The 17,829-nt window shown below is 45.0% G+C and overlaps 1 protein-coding gene across 1 annotated transcript in view; it reads right to left on the reverse strand.

Annotated features, from left to right (window-relative positions):
• The window catches only part of LOC117508003 (endothelin-1), a 28,504-nt gene extending 10,937 nt beyond the window's left edge, over positions 1 to 17,567 (reverse strand). The window contains exons 1-2 of the mRNA XM_034167717.1: positions 17,344 to 17,567; positions 13,991 to 14,216 (exon numbers count right to left, since the gene is read on the reverse strand). Of these exons, the coding sequence (XP_034023608.1) occupies positions 13,991 to 14,216; positions 17,344 to 17,413 (296 nt within the window). The 5' untranslated portion in view covers positions 17,414 to 17,567. The remainder of the gene's footprint in view (positions 1 to 13,990; positions 14,217 to 17,343) is intronic.
• Positions 17,568 to 17,829: the final 262 nt, after the last annotated feature.

Below are 17,829 nucleotides of genomic sequence, written 5' to 3' on the forward strand. Positions count from 1 at the left end.
TGCATCAATAAAATAATCGCTAGATTAATCGTTTAAAAAATAATCGTTTGGGACAGCCCCTAATCACTCAGTTGTCTCCAGCATCATCTTCTAAGCTGTAGTGTGCTGGGGCAGCAGGCTGAAAGCAACTGACATGAACAAACTCAACAAGTTCATCAAGAGAGCTGGCTCTGTCCTGGGGATAGAGCTGGAGTCTGTAATGGAGGTGTCGGAGAGGAGGATATTGATAAAACTGCTCACTATCCAGGATGACACGTCCCACCCCCCGCATACCACACTGATGTCTTGTCACAGCACATTCAGCAAAAGATTTAAGCCACCGAGGTGCTCCACGGAATGCCACAGGAGGTCCTTCCAACCTGTGGCACTCAGACTATTTACTTCCTCCCCCTTCTGCAGAATGAATACATAACAATCAGATTTTTTCAGTTATGCAGAGCTATGTGCAACACTGTCAACATCTTGTGCAAGTGTCTTCAGTCATTTTGCATAAAGATGTTGTACTCACTGTTCTCACTGTAAAAAAAATAAATAAATAAAAAAAAAGCAATGTTTACTGTTTAGGCACTCTGGCAGAACAATTTCCTTTGGGAATCATAAAGTTCTTCTTTTTCATACATTTAGGGATGATGGAGGCCACAGTGCTCATTGGGACCTTCAAAGCAGCAGAAATGTTTCTGTACCCTTCCCCAGATTTGTGCCTTGAGACAATCCTGTCTTAGAGGTCTAAAGACAATTCCTTTGACTTCATGCTTGGTTTGTGTCCTGCCATGCACTGCCAACTGTGGGACCTGATATGTAGACAGGTGTGTGTGCCTTTCCAAATCATGTCCAATCAATTGACTTTACCACAGGTGGACTCCAATTAAGCTGTAGACACATCTCAAGGGTGATCAGTGGAAACAGGATGCAATGGCTGTGTTTATTTTTAAATTTGCAAAAATCTAAAAAAAAAAAAAACACAACATTTTCACATTGTCATTATGGGGTATTGTGTGTTGAATTTTGAGGGAAAAATAATTTCATCCATTTTAGAATAAGGCTGTAAGCACTGTGAATAATTTCTGGTTGCACTGTAAAGAAATATAAAAGAAATAAATAGTGGGACACATAAGCCATGTCGAGAGGCACACAGAGGCATCAACGCTCTGTCTTGCATACGGATTGAGGGAAAAACATGCGCGGGTGGCTTCACCTTTGGTTCCAAAGGTTGCCGCTTTGGGAATTAGTGTGCAGAACTGTACCATTTAGTCATCTCATGCATTTCATATCCTATGCCATGGCATGACGTTTACTCTTCAGATTTCCCCACTTGTATGTGTAATGGGGCAGAAGTAAAAAGTTGACTTCTAGTAGAACTATACGCCATTTAAAAGCTGTGCCTCAAGAAGCAACAAAATTTAAATGATGTTACCCACACTTGCTCTTGTGTGTTCATTGACTCACTATCCTATTTCTTGTGAATATTTGTAAGTCATAGATGGTAAAACTTGAAATCCTAACTTTATTGTCAGCCTATCGAAGCATTCAGAATAAAAGCACTAACATGTTTGTGCACCATGTGAGGGTGGAGAAAACAGCATACATCTGTGGCGTGACCCCTGCCAGCCGTAACAAAATAAATCCAGAAGAATGGAGGAGGTTGTAGTCGGTCAGAATGAAGACATGCTTCCTGAACCATGAAGAGTATTAGATGGCTGACAGGGTCCCATTTGTCAAACTGCCAGGAAACAGGCAGTCACTGCACTGCTCTCCTGCAGGCTGAAAACATTAACTCGTTTACCCTCAAACCTTTGTCATTAAAACAGTGAAATGGAAAAAGAGACGATGAGTCGGTAAAGCTGTGGTCAGAAATTTACATACAATGCACTCATGATGGACATCAACTTTGAACTCAATTATTTGATCTGTTCCTTTTTGGCAGAATGCTTCTACAACATACATCAAATAAAAACCAAGCAGAAATCATATCCAAGACCAATGAAAATGCTGTTACACAGTCGGTCAGAAGGTATGAAGAAAGTGGGTGCAGTCCATAGCTATCGATCCAATGAAAAGTTACAGTGTACAAAAAAGATTGTCTTCCAAAACTGAAACATTGACCTGGCAAGATGTCTTTTCTGGAGAAATATTCTTGGACCCAGTAGACTCATTAAAAGCCTTTTTGTCATCTCCTCATTTTGCATGTCTTCATGAAAGGTCAGCGCAATATATTATGGATATTTGTTGGAAAAACAGTGACTTATAAATCAAATATGAAAAAAAATCCTTTCATAGTTTTTATGATATCACACAGAAATAAATGACTTTGGCACACTTAAAGAGAGATGGATGGATGGACAGAAGTACTGTACTTGGTGTAACTACAGCTGTGCTCAAAAGTTTACATACCCTGGCAGAATTTTTGTTTTTTGAACATTTTTCAGAGAATATGAATGATAACACAAAACTTTTTCACTCATCTTTAGTGGTTGGGTGAAGCCATTTATTGTCAAACAACTGTGTTTACTCTTTTTAAATCATAATGACAACAGAAACTACCCAGGGTCTGCCCACTTTTCAGAGGGTTTGATGTCGCAGACCGAACGGGAATAATGTGATTATTAACCATCAGATGACAAAGTAAAACCTCTTAAATCATTGTAAAATCAGTTTTAAGCAGAAACAAGGCAATAATCAGTGAATCGCTACTGATGCTCCAGCAACTAAACAAGGAAGTGCTTAAATAACAAAGGTGGAATTCTCAACCGGGGTGCCGTGATCGATCGTCAGGGGTGCCGTGGAGCGCAAAATGCTTGAGGATTTTCGAAATGCGGTGTTTTCTGTATCGATTTTCTATTGCAATAATTGGGTTTTGCGCAAAACCTGTTGTGTGGGCCGCTGAAGAGGAGGTACTGCTGGCCCACCACCACCAGATGGCGCCCTGCTTGAGGTGCGGGCTTCAAGCACGAGAGGACGTCATAGCAACCGGGAGTGACAGCTGTTACTCGTCATCAGCACCAGCTGTCACTCATCCACATCACCACCACCATAAAGGCTGGACTGCAACTCCACCTCCCCGCTGAGAAATCAGCAACCTTGGAGGTAATTTCTCTGCTGAATTTAAACTGACTAATAGTCTGAACTTCTTTGCAGCCGTTTTCCTGCGGGTGTTGCCTTATCTGTAGGATTGGTGTTTGGTGTGATCAGCGACAGCTTCGCTTCACACCCCAACCAGATAAGTGGTTAGACAGGAGCTGCACGAGTGTGTGACTGGAGGTGGAGGTGCTCCCTCCTTACAGAACACAGACTGTGGGATTACCGAGTGTGCATACTCACACTCACCTGTGCTGTTTCTGTTCTCTGCCAGCAGTACCAGGTCTGACAGCTGGAGACGGTGACCACCTGGGGACCCAGGACTTGGTGGCTCCGGTGTTCTTCAGATCCGTTGGCGGTGAGGGCCGTGTGGGATCCGGCTCGGTTCTGGACGGGCGTCTCCTATCCTCAAGCCTGCCCACACGTCACCCAACGTGTAATTGACTATAGTCCAAAACTGATTGTTGTCTGTATTCCGTTGTGCACAATTTACAACATTAAATTGTTACTGTTTGGCTTATCCATTGCCCGTTCTTTTACGCCCCCTGTTGTGGGTCCGTGTTCCTACACTTTCACAACAGGATTTCTCGGCCAGCGTCATGGATCCCGAGGGGCGTCAACCATCGCTTGAACAGCCAAAGGAAGAGCGAGGTACACAGGTGCCAGTAGGAGGCTTGTTAGGTGAGCTACAGCACATCTTAACTGCTTTTACTGCTTGGTTGGACTTAGTTACCGAGCAGAGCATTGTTCTCAATCGAAGGATGGAAGCTCTCACCACCCAGGTGGAAGCGCATGCTCAGGGCACTGCTGCAGCACCTCCTCCTGCTGACCGAATGCCAGAGACAGACATTCCACTGGTCGTTCAACGAACCCCCCCACCTTCCCCTGAAGCATGCATATCCCTCCGGAGCCGTACGGAGGCTGTGTGGAGACGTGCGCGGACTTCTTGATGCAGTGCTCGCTCGTCTTTTCACAGCATCCCGTCATGTACGCGTCAGACGCTAGCCGGGTGGCTTACGTTATAAATTTGCTTCGAGGAGAGGCACGCGCCTGGGCTACGGCGCTCTGGGAGCAGAATTCATGGCTCCTAACGATTTACACTGAGTTTGTGAGGGAGTTCCGACAGGTGTTTGACCACTCTCATAGAGGCGAGACCGCTTCAAGCGTGCTGCTGTCGATAAGACAGGGGTGTCGCAGCGCAGCGAAGTATGCAGTCGACTTCCGCATCGCGGCAGCGCGAGCCCGCTGGAATGCTGTTGCGCTCCGTGCCACCTTTGTAAACGGACTGTCTCTGGTCCTTAAGGAGCACCTGGTGGCGAAGGACGAGCCGCAGGATTTAGACGGGCTTATCGACCTGGTTATACGGTTAGACAACCGATTAACAGAACACCGACGGGAGCAAGATGAAGGGCGTGGTCAGGCACAAGCCGTCCCTCTTCCTCCCGGGTCCGAAAGGGAGCCGACTTCCCCACGCTCCACAGCCAGGGCTCTCCACGTGACGACAGCTCCCCCTGCTGACGTTGCTATGGAAATGAGCAGGGCCAAAAAGAGATCAGATCAGAGACAAAGGAGGCTGATCCGTGGAGAGTGTTTTCTCTGCAGCTCAACCGAGCACACACAGAGAGAATGCCCCAAACGGTCAAAACAGCAGCACTCGTCCTTAAAGACTGGGCTAAGGGTGGGTCACAATACCCACGCGGGGAAACCCCGAAAATCTGCACGTATCCCAGTCACGATCCTGAGTGGGGATCTAACCCTTCACGCCCCAGCACTGGTGGACACGGGGTCAGAGGGGAATCTGCTGGATAGCAGATGGGCAAAGGAGGTTGGGCTCCCTCTAGTGGCCTTACCGTCATCATTGTCGGTACGGGCCCTAGATAGCACCCTTCTTCCACTAATCACACACCAGACACAGCCCGTGACTTTGGTTGTATCTGGGAATCACAGGGAGGAGATTGTATTTTATGTAACACCTTCTACCTCCCGAGTGATTTTGGGTTTTCCATGGGTGTTAAAACACAATCCCCGGATTGATTGGCCGTCTGGGGTTGTGGTTCAGTGGAGCGAAACCTGCCACCGGGAGTGTTTAGGATCCTCGGTTCCACCCGGTGTGACAGCTAAGGAGGAGGTTTTAGTCCCCCCCCAATCTGGCGGCGATGCCAGCCGAGTACCATGACCTTGCTGACGTCTTCAGCAAGGATCTGGCACTCACGCTGCCCCCACACCGTCCGTACGATTGTGCCATTGATTTGATACCGTGCGCTGAGTACCCGTCCAGCAGGCTGTACAACCTCTCACATCCGGAACGCGAATCAATGGAGACCTACATCCGGGACTCGTTAGCTGCCGGGTTGATCCGGAACTCCACCTCCCCGATGGGTGCTGGTTTCTTTTTTGTGGGCAAGAAGGACGGCGGACTCCGTCCATGCATTGATTACAGAGGGCTGAACGAGATCACGGTTCGCAACCGATACCCGTTACCTCTGTTGGATTCAGTGTTTATGCCCTTGCATGGAGCCCAAATTTTCACAAAATTGGATCTTAGGAATGCTTATCACCTGGTTCGGATCCGGGAGGGAGACGAGTGGAAGACGGCATTTAACACCCCGTTAGGTCACTTTGAGTACCTGGTCATGCCGTTCGGCCTCACCAATGCGCCCGCGACGTTCCAAGCGTTGGTTAATGACGTCTTGCGGGACTTCCTGCATCGGTTTGTCTTCATATATCTAGACGATATACTCATCTTTTCTCCGGATCCTGAGACCCATGTCAAGCATGTACGTCAGGTCCTACAGCGGTTGTTGGAGAACCGGCTGTTTGTGAAGGGCGAGAAGTGCGAGTTCCACCGCACTTCTTTGTCCTTCCTGGGGTTCATAATCTCCTCCAACTCCGTCGCCCCTGATCCGGCCAAGGTTGCGGCGGTGAGAGATTGGCCCCAACCAACAAACCGTAGGAAACTGCAACAGTTCCTCGGTTTTGCAAATTTCTATTGGAGGTTCATCAAGGGCTACAGTCAGGTAGTTAGCCCCCTGACAGCCCTGACCTCCACAAAAGTCCCCTTCACCTGGTCGGATCGGTGCAAAGCCGCGTTTAGGGAGTTGAAACGCCGGTTCTCGACTGCACCAGTTCTGGTGCAGCCCGATCTCAATCGCCAGTTTGTAGTTGAAGTGGACGCCTCTGACTCAGGGATAGGAGCCGTGCTATCCCAGAGCGGGGAGTCCGACAAGGTTCTCCATCCATGTGCCTACTTTTCCCGCAGGTTGACCCTGGCCGAAAGGAACTATGACATCGGCAACAGGGAACTTCTTGCGGTGAAGGAGGCTCTTGAGGAGTGGAGACACCTGTTGGAGGGAGCATCGGTACCATTTACGGTTTTCACGGACCATCGGAACCTGGAGTACATTCGGACCGCCAAGCGTCTGAACCCCAGGCAAGCCCGCTGGTCACTGTTCTTCGGGCGTTTTGACTTTCGGATCACCTACCGCCCCGGGACGAAAAACCAACGATCTGATGCCCTGTCCCGGGTGCATGAAGAGGAGGTCAAGACCGAGCTGTCAGACCCGACGGAAACCATCATCCCCGAGTCCACTGTCGTGGCCACCCTCACCTGGGACGTGGAGAAGACCGTCTGGGAGGCCCTGACACGGATCCCGGACCCGGGGACAGGTCCGAAGGACAAACTGTACGTCCCACCAGATGCCAGGGCTGCGGTCCTAGACTTCTGTCACGGTTCCAAGCTCTCCTGTCATCCAGGAGTGCGAAGGACCGTGGCAGTGGTCCGGCGGCGCTTCTGGTGGGCGTCTATGGAAGCCGACATCCGGGAGTATGTCCAGGCCTGCACCACCTGTGCCAGGGGCAAAGCCGACCACCACAAGGCCCAAGGCCTCCTCCAGCCTCTGCCCGTGCCTCCTCGCCCCTGGTCTCACATCGGCCTGGACTTTGTCACGGGCCTCCCGCCGTCCCAGGGCATGACTACCATCCTCACGATAGTGGACCGGTTCTCCAAGGCGGCCCACTTTGTGGCCCTCCCGAAGCTCCAGACGGCCCAGGAGACTGCAGACCTCCTGGTCCACCATGTCGTGCGTCTGCATGGGATTCCATCGGACATTGTCTCGGATCGTGGTCCTCAGTTCTCCTCCCAGGTCTGGAGGAGCTTCTGCAGGGAACTGGGTGCCACCGTAAGTCTCTCGTCCGGGTACCATCCCCAGACGAACGGGCAGGCAGAGCGGACGAATCAGGAACTGGAGCAGGCCCTCCGCTGTGTGACCTCCGTGCACCCTGCGGCCTGGAGTGACCATCTGGCCTGGCTCGAGTACGCTCATAATAGCCAAGTATCGTCTGCTACCGGCCTCTCCCCATTTGAGGTGTGTTTGGGGTACCAGCCCCCATTGTTCCCGCTAGTGGAGGGAGAGGTCGGGGTGCCCTCGGTCCAGGCCCATCTGAGGAGGTGCCGTCGGGTGTGGCGTACCACCCGCTCTGCCCTGCTCAAAGCCCGGACGAGGGCCAAGAACCATGCAGACCGCCGGCGTGCCCCGGCCCCTACGTATCAGCCTGGGCAGGAGGTTTGGCTTTCCACGAAAGACATTCCCCTGCAAGTGGAATCCCCGAAGTTAAAGGACAGATACATTGGACCTTTCACCATACTCAAAAATCCTCAGTCCAGCCGCAGTGAAGCTGAAGCTGCCAGCTTCACTGCGGATACATCCGGTTTTCCATGTGTCATGTATCAAGCCTCACCACGTTTCACCCCTCTGTACCCCCGGACCGGCGCCGCCTCCTGCCCGGATCATCGACGGGGAGCCGGCTTGGACCGTGCGCCGGCTCCTGGACGTCCGTCGGAAGGGCCGGGGGTTCCAGTATTGGTGGACTGGGAGGGGTATGGACCCGAAGAACGCTCCTGGGTGAAGAGGAGCTTCATCCTGGACCCGGCCCTCCTGGCCGACTTCTACCGGCGGCACCCGGACAAGCCTGGTCGGGCGCCAGGAGGTGCCCGTTGAGGGGGGGCTCCTGTTCTGTGGGCCGCTGAAGAGGAGGTACTGCTGGCCCACCACCACCAGATGGCGCCCTGCTTGAAGTGCGGGCTTCAAGCACGAGAGGGCGTCATAGCAACCGGGAGTGACAGCTGTTAGTCGTCATCAGCACCAGCTGTCACTCATCCACATCACCACCACCATAAAGGCTGGACTGCAACTCCACCTCCCCGCCGAGAAATCAGCAACCTTGGAGGTAATTTCTCTGCTGAATTTAAATTGACTAATAGTCTGAACGTCTTTGCAGCCGTTTTCCTGTGGGTGTTGCCTTATCTGTGGGATTGGTGTTTGGTGTGATCAGCGACGGCTTCGCTTCACACCCCAACCAGATAAGTGGTTAGACAGGAGCTGCACGAGTGTGTGACTGGAGGTGGAGGTGCTCCCTCCTTACAGAACACAGACTGTGGGATTACCGAGTGTGCGTACTCACACTCACCTGTGCTGTTTCTGTTCTCTGCCAGCAGTACCAGGTCTGACAGCTGGAGACGGTGACCACCTGGGGACCCAGGACTTGGCGGCTCCGGTGTTCTTCAGATCCATTGGCGGTGAGGGCCGTGTGGGATCCGGCTCGGTTCTGGACGGGCGTCTCCTATCCTCAAGCCTGCCCACACGTCACCCAACGTGTAATTGACTATAGTCCCAAACTGATTGTTGTCTGTATTCCGTTGTGCACAATTTACAACATTAAATTGTTACTGTTTGGCTTATCCATTGCCTGTTCTTTTACGCCCCCTGTTGTGGGTCCGTGTTCCTACACTTTCACAACAAAACCAGGGGTAATAGAATTATAATGTTATTTTGGTTTGTGTGTAAATATAAAAAGGGTGCTGCGGCTCAAAAAACGTTGAAAATCACTAGACAACAAGTGTGTCACAAACTAAAGGATGCACATGAAAGAACCATATGCAAGGAGATAAATAACTGAACAGACACTAACCGGTGATCAAATAATAACACGGACCACAAGGGTGAGTGGTAAATAAATAACAATAACCAACAAAACAGATAGAAGAAGAAACATACAAACAGAAATGGAAATAAATGACCGCCATGGAGGTGACAAACCACAGCCGAAAACCAAAGAAATAAATCATCAAGGTTATTAAACGTAAATGACAATTCAAACCAAAACTATCATCAATACCAAATACCTGCGTCCACCCGGAACAAAGATGTAAAACACAAAAATAAACCATACACACACACAAAGCCACACAACAGACACATGAAGCAAAACCAATGATCAACAAACACCAGGGGTAGGAAACACACAAGACACACACACACACACACACACACACACACACACACACACACACACACACACACACACACACACACACACACACACACACACACACACACACACACAGGAGACACGAGATCAAACAGAACATAACGTATAAGATATCACAGACAAATGAACAGAAAAATCCAAAAACACGCAAAGAACTAAAGACCATGGCCAAATGGGCCGCTGGGCGGAACCGCCCAAACAATCTTGCTATACCTTGCTCTGGGCCCCTTCACACATAGTACGAACGGGGTCGAATTGCGCATGAAGCAGGAATCGTATGCAATACGTGTAAAATCTTAGCTGCCTCCAACGCCTTGTACACCTGTTGCTACAACTATTTGTTACACATCGCACAGCTGCTCGCACTGTGTTTCCACGTGCACAAAACCATCACAGCGGTATCGCTCAAGCCTGCCCGTCGGCTCGATGTGTTCGTGGTTCGCTCATACAAGCTGTTCTGTTGTGATTCGCCCTGATTTGTACTGTACTTATTTGTACTATGTGTGAAGGGGCCTTTAATCATGGTCTGGTACAGATTTATGTAGCTAGTCACTTGTTGCTGAATAGAGCATTCAAAAACAGCATTCAGCGGGTTTTTGGTCCACGATCTGTCCCTGTATCAGATTACAAAAAATACATTTTAATGCCGGCTGTAAATGGGGTCATATTGATATGTCTGAATTAAGAGCAGGCATTAATGAAAATGAAGAGGTGTCTGATATGTTCCTCACTGAGGGCGTTACTAAAATGTTGCAATCAAAGTTGGATAAGACATTTAATCCAGACTCCGTCAGTCTCAAATATCCGTTTGCATATTTTGTTTAGCAGATCTGTGGATGAAGGAGAGTTGTCTGATGATTTAAAAAGGGCTAATGTGATGCCACTATTTAAGAAAGGAAGTTAAAACAACACCAGGAATTATAGAATTATAGAAAAGTTAGTTTGACACCACAAGTGTGTAAAGTGTTACAGAAGTTAGTGAGGAATGGAACACTGAATCGTATTCATGAAATAATTTGTTCTCTTTGGATCCACACAGATTCATGGAGGGGAGAGGTTGTTTGACAGCAACCACTTGTCTCTTGTAACTAAAACACCCACTCTGATTGAAAAATGAATGACAGCTGGTTGTTTTGTCTCAGTTTCTTGTGTAGCTTTTGTGAACAAGGGGTTACAAACTGAAAGAGACCTCTGGTGTAGCACAAGTGATTCTGTATTTTCTGTCTGCCACATGTGATCTGTTCTCCAGAATAATTGATTGATTTATCACAAAAAGAAATATATACAGTTCTTATATGTTGCAGAAGCTTCCAGTTCCCAGATGACCACATACCGCATTTTCCATAATAAGCATATTTCTGCCTCAGAAAGAGCTTTCATCACTGATCTTTCCAGTTTTTCAGCTATTTTCTATCACTTTTTTTTTCATTTACATCTTTGTAGAAACATTTTATTTAATAGTAATTAATTTAAACATCTATGTCTCTGCAATGGAGAACAATAGATCTTCATTTTAAATGACAATAAATGCTCACCAAGGCCACATGAACACCATCTTTAAAAACGTGAATTTTCCGCATTTGTATTTAAAAAGTAAAATAAAAAATATCATCAACCCAAGCGCTGTTTTAAAAAAATATCTTCCACATAAAAATGCTAGCATGTTGCCAAGTGCTGTCAAGAGCATGCCAAAGAACTAGGTGGTGATATAACCTTAAATGTATCACCATGTTGGCCAATCAGAAACCTGAAAAAAGTCACCACTGGTTCCAGTAGGCTAACCATAGCCTGAAAACCAGTGGTGGGCACACATAACCAAAAAATTAACTTCAATACCAGATAATCAGATAACTGAAAAGTTCTCATTGATAAAGATAAATCAATAAACCACCCAAAAATGTATCAGAATTTACAGATAACTGATAAATTCCAGTATAGTCTCTGGTACATTTGCAACTACTACCAAGCTGAATTTGAGTTTTAACACCACGATCACTTCTGGTAGCATCAAAAGTGACAACAGACCCAAACAATGAGCCAGTACTTCTGTCTTTGAACATCTTGCCCCTTGCTGGAAGCTCTTGTTTACTACATGGCTTCCAGCACAGAAGCAAGCTGAGAGCAGCCACAAAGCTAAGCTCTCTACCCAATCACAATGCTCCCATCAGGCGGAGGTCTTGGAAAATAAAGCAATGCTGAGTTATGGTTTGGTGTATAAATAAAATTAATACTGATAAAATAACTCCATTAATGTCAATTCTGTCATTTGTACAAAGTTAAAATATAACATATATCTTTTAATGTTGAATAATGCACTAATTCTGAAATTTTGTAACAAACACAAACAGATTGCAAAGGATTCTGGGTAAAATGTGCCTCCGCTAAACACTGACTGGTTGAGTCATTCATTATGGAAACCAACACGTTAATGTGACACGTGTCGTGTGTTGGTGTTTACAGATAAATGTGCTTTTATAAAATATTCAGTTTTTTTATTTGTAAAAACAGGCATTTTTACGGAGCCCTGGAAGTGTCATCGCAAATTTTTTTGCATGTGGACAGAATGTGCGCACATTTTATTATATTGTGTGCACGTTTTATGATATTGTGCACATGTTTTAAGCATCGTTTGAGTAAAACAAGGGCACAATCTACTTGAACATGGCCACAATTTGTAAAACGTGCACTCAATATTGTCTTGACACATAAATGTTGGCTATTAGCCAACAAACCAGGAGACCTCTCCCGGGTTCCATACTCTCATCAAGGGTTTTGTAAATTAAGTTTGAAAAAAAAAGCTTCTGTTTACATTTTGCTTTTGGAAACATGAGTCCAACGTGTGGTTTTTGAATGTACAATGTGTGTGAGAACATAAATTGTGCGCTCTGAACTTTTACACTGTGTGGTTCTGTGGTACATTTTGAGCTGTAGCCGAGTACAGTGATTGAAAATATATCAGCCCAGTTTCAGGGCCAATACTGCCATGAACACTACTGGCCAGTAGATGGCAGTAGAGACCTTGAAAACTTGCCAAAACAAATTTCCAGATAATCCGTGTCTGCTACATTTAAGATGCGTGGAATTTAATAAACGCAGACACAATAACAATGTCTATAAACCCAGAAAATATATTTACGAGAGTTTTAGGCACTAGAGTTTAATGCTGTTGTCCGTAGAGCCTGATCAGAGTGTTTCAAATGCATTTCTCATGTCGTGAACGTACTGAGATTACCTGAATGATTACTGAATGCACTGCTGGGCACAGCATATATCCACACTAAAACCTTAAAAATTAGCGCATTACTTTAAAACTAAAACATATATCTGATATTTTCACTTTATAAAACTTCAGACATGACATTAATTTAAATAACTTGTCCGAAATTAGTTTGGTTAAAAGTTGAACCATAAGTTAAAAATGTATGCCTCTGGATGACTTGGAAGGTATTGCCCTTGTATTAGTATGGGGTTAAAAGAAATGAGTTGTTTTGGGGGGGACCAGTTCTCCTTTGCTTGCAGAGGATAGAGCGGTTTCTTCTTGAAGTAGCTCTCCTCTGTTTGCAGAGGGTAGAACTACACATCAGCTATGAAACATTTAACAAGTAGGTGCTCAACTAATTTTAAATTTCATAAATGTTTGTACCTGTTCAGCTTTATTTACCAAGTTATCGGTCTAAAAATTATCTGACAAAAATTTATCGCAAGATAATTAGTCCGATAATGTTTTTCAAAGTTATCTAAAAAGATAATCCAATAATGAAAACATTATCTTTGATAATTAGCGGTTAGCGGATTACCCACCACTGCTGAAAACCATCTCGGCTATGAACTGGGTCGGATACTGGCCTCCATTTTGGAGTGAGATTTCACACTAAGAGATAAGAGAGCAGCGCTAGAATTCCCTCTCCTAAATGACCAATAGGAGAGCAGCGCTCGCGCTGCATCAACGTGAGGCTGATGCATGGGCTGGCGTCAGCGTCTTGGCCGCCAACAAATCACAGGCTAGGAGAGAGAGGCTAGTATCTGAACCAATTCAGGGCCGGTTGTCGGGCACCACAACGGTGCATCAAGGTCCAGTATCTGTGTGTATGTGAAAGTGTGTAAACAGTCCAGATAGCAACATCAAAAGCAACAGTTTGACATTAAGCAAAGGAAATAAAGACACACACTTGTTTTCATTTTCCTCATCTACATCTCATGAGTTCAGTGGAGTTCCTGAGAATCTTTACCCTGGAAAGAGTTCTGCAAAAGTTCAGTTTTCATTGACCTAAAAACAGTTTGCATGTAGCTGCGCACAAACGTGTGGACAAAGCAAACGCTACTGGTTGGAATCTAAATATTTTAGAACAGTGAATGCAGAGTTCCATAAGGAGGCAGAAAATTCTGGAATATTCCTGAACGCACCTTAAATTACAATCAAAACAAGGACAACAATGGAATTTTCACAGAAATTTTGGATGGAAACAGAATATGACAATGCAGGATAATGTCACCATAAACAAACACACACAGGAACATGACAGTTCCAGCCAACATGACAGACTCAGGACTTGAGGCAGTTTGCTATCTGCTGCCTGCTGGGACTTACTCTGGTGTGTTGATCCAGATGATGTCCAGGTGGCAGTAATACACACATTCCTTGTCTTTGTAAGTGTAACATGTGCACCTCTTAGCACGCCTCTTGGGCCTGAGCTGGTCACAGGTGGGACAGGACGTCACCTCAAGGTTAGAACCAGCAGCGGCAGGCTGGAGTGCATTTAGCCCCGCTGCCTCCACCTCCCTCCTGTGGACCACATGTCTGCTGGATGAAGAACCTGAGCACAACAGCAATGTAAGAACTTCCTGTCATGACTTTGGAATGAAACAGCAGTCAATACATTTGGACATGGTCCAGAGGATCTGCTGAAGTTCCAACATCAGAATGGAGAAGGAAGATGATTTAAGTTGCATGGTTGTTGTAACCACACTGACTGGTTTGGGTCCCAGGTGGGAAGCGAACTATGTGGAGTTTACATGTTCTACCCGTGTTTGCGTGGTTCCCCCACCCCACCCCCCGGTTGCCGGAGTGCTCCGCATCAAAACAGCAAGCGGAGTCTCTGGACTTGTGGCCGGAGTTGGCTGGTAAGCCCATCAGAGGCAGTGAGAACGAGGCGTTAGGCTTCGTTCTCACTGCCTCCGATGGGCTTACCAAGTCTGTGGGCTCGGTAAATGCACTTGCACTGCCCCCTGTCTGGTGTGCAGACCTGTGGCCAACTCTGACAACAACTCCATAGACTACACTCGCTGTTTTGATGTGGAGCGCTCTGGCGGTCTGCAAGGATAGACTTCTTGCGGAAAAATTTTCAGCACCGCAGGGTCTCAGTAACTGCAGCCGCAGAGCTCCGTGGCCACTGAGAGAGGTTTGTATCTTTTTAATGACTTGGATTCTCTGCGGGGCCCGCATCCGTACCCTGCAACGGTAACACCGGAGGCAGTGTGAGCGAGGGGTAATGCACAACAGACTGCAGCAGATCACACGTGGTGCCATGTTGTGTTACCTGAGACAGAAACCAGAGGCTGCAGTCGGCACAGGTTCACCAAAATTAGACAATGAATGACTCGAAAAAGCATTGTGTTGTGATGAGTTTCTATTTCTGCTTGGACATGCAGGTGGTCAAAATTTGGTGAAATCAAGCATAAACCCGTTCTGGGCTGCATCAACACTTTAGGCTGGTGTTGGTGTTGTGGGACGGCAACTGTGCGATGCTATCAGGTCAGTATGGACCAAAGTATGGATCACTGAGGAAATTTATCCAATCTGTGCCATGTATGGTAAGATTAACTGAGAAAGTTCTAAAAGCAAACAAAAGTCTAACCCAGTACGAGAACTATGTACCTAAATAAGTGGTCAGTGTATACTTTAGGGCTGTCACTTTACTAGAGTTTCAAACTTTATACAAATACGTCGGAAAATACCCGATACTCAGTACCATTTTTGATAACATGGGAGGAAAAATTACAAAAGCATATTTAAAAAAAAAAAATAAATACTAGAGCAACACAAACAATAACAGTATTGTTAAGTCTGGCATAGTATAAAACAAAAATAGTTATGTAAATGTAAGGCGTGTGTGTATATATACGTGTATACACACACACACACAGTACTGCGCAACTGTTTTAGGCACATTTAATGCATCATCAAAGCATTAAAAATTATGAAAACCTGATAAATATTCATAAATAAATGAAATATGTGATAAATTTCAACTTTACTGATAATCTACATGAAAATTAGGTTCTATATACATTTTTTTTTTTTGCTGGTATATAATTTTCCCCAGAGTATAAATCGCAGTACCTCAAAAACTATTTTTAGAATAACATGAGTATGAGTAATTCTGTTTTACAGTCATTTTAATAGAATAGAATGGAATAGAATAGAATAGAATAGAACAGAATTATAAGCATACACCGAGATTAGGGGTGCAACTCTGCAACTGAGTTTGAGAATAAGAAAAGATAAAAAAGAAGCTACTGCGTGTGACTTGCAAATAACTAACTTAGCAGACTAAGTGAAAAATGTGAGTTATAAATAAGTGAAGATTTATACAAGCTATTTAAAACAAATAAATATATATTCTGGATCAGGCAGAATAGGACTTCAGTTATTACACATGGTGGTCAGAGTTATTGCACATGTAATTAGGGAATAACCCCCTTGTTGTGTCTAATGATTTGTGGACGTTAATGCCGGATTTTACAGTCGCAAATTGAGGTTTACCGGCGACACACCGGCGATGTGTCGCCGGTAAACCTCAAAAGGAATTTCACTGGCTATTTGCGACCATAATTCAGCATTAAAGTCTGCAAATCATCAGACACAACAAGGGGGTTATTCCCATTCTAATCCAATTCCATTCATTTGCCACTGTGTTTGAGTGGTGTTCTACTGGCCAGTACAAGGAAATGGTGATGATGATGATTATTATTATTATGGAATAAAAATATACATATACCTCACATATTTACTTTTGTTGGAACTGATTTTGGGTTGACATGCCAATTAAATAGGGAGTGGGGGAGGCATCAAATGCTACTTTTATTGGACCTCTGGAATGTCTAAAATTTTATATGTAAGCATTAAGCACCTTAATAATTTATTAAGCACCTTTTTTAAAGAAGGTCTTGCCATCCCGTGAAGTTTTTGTTGTTTTTTTTAAAGATGCTGTTGTGTTTTTTTTTTTGTTTTTTTTTTGTCTTGCTGTTTGGAAAGTGCCACCAGAATTTCATTACAGAAATGCAATGACAAAAAACATCTATCTATGTATATATATATATGAAATGTTTTATTTTCAGTTATCATAAGCAAGTGTAAAGCAGCATTTCATTTTCCGTTAACAGTCATTAAAAAATTGACAAGTTCATCAGATGTAATGAACTCAGTGGATTATTGATAAATTGATCAGTAACAGCTTTGAGAATGTTTAATTAAGTGGAATGGAAAACGTTTTCTTGTGAGCAATTTGTTCAGTGTGAATATAATGTATATAATAAATATAATAAATGTATTTGGGCCTTTTGTTGTGTCAAATTGAAGATCTCATCACCGCCTCCTCTCTCTGTCATTATTCAGTATTTTATCAAGTCATAAATTAAGTTGTTTAACAAGTAAAAATATGCAAACATTCTCTGGTTTCAGAATTTGCTATTTTCCCCTGTATTTTTTAAACATTACTTAAAATTTAACACATTGATGAATGTGATTATCACACTGTCAGTGACAAACATTTGAAAAAGTCTCAACATCTCCCAAATTCTAATAAATACTTTTCAACATTGTTTACCATTTTACAGAATAAATGATTAATAAAAAATAAAAATAAAAATAAAAACCCCAAAAGGTAAACTGACAGTGCATAAAGTAAACTGTGAGATAATTTAATCAGGCTTTTTGCTCACCGTTTGTCAGAGACGCTGTCACCACAATGACAAATAAAACTCCAACATCAAATGACGCGACCTGAGCCATCACACATGAAGGATTAAATCAAAACTAGGCCGAAAGTTCTGAGCCAAAATGATGTTTAGAGCTTCCAAAAGTCCAAAGAGTCTGATAAGTCGTTTATGAGAGATACGGCGTTCAGCTCAAACATGGTGAGTCTTATTTTCCAAAGCGCGGCGGACGGTTTGCTGCTGAACTGCTTCCACTCAGGCTGACAGCTGCTTTATGACGAGCTGTCAGTGTCAAGATAACTGCAACTCCGCACGCACTTCCTGATCGTGTCTTTCCAAAATAAAGGTTGCGGTTACAACAAAGGTGCCCAAAGTAGGCTCGATTAATGCCAATCGTTTAAATAAATACATATAGGAGAAATGGAAGACCAGCCTCAGTGACATTTAAGTCATCATTGCAATGTTCTTCATTGTTTTTGTGTTTCTCTGGCA

Source organism: Thalassophryne amazonica, chromosome 3 (assembly GCF_902500255.1).
Source record: "Thalassophryne amazonica chromosome 3, fThaAma1.1, whole genome shotgun sequence".
Lineage (NCBI taxonomy): Eukaryota > Metazoa > Chordata > Actinopteri > Batrachoidiformes > Batrachoididae > Thalassophryne > Thalassophryne amazonica.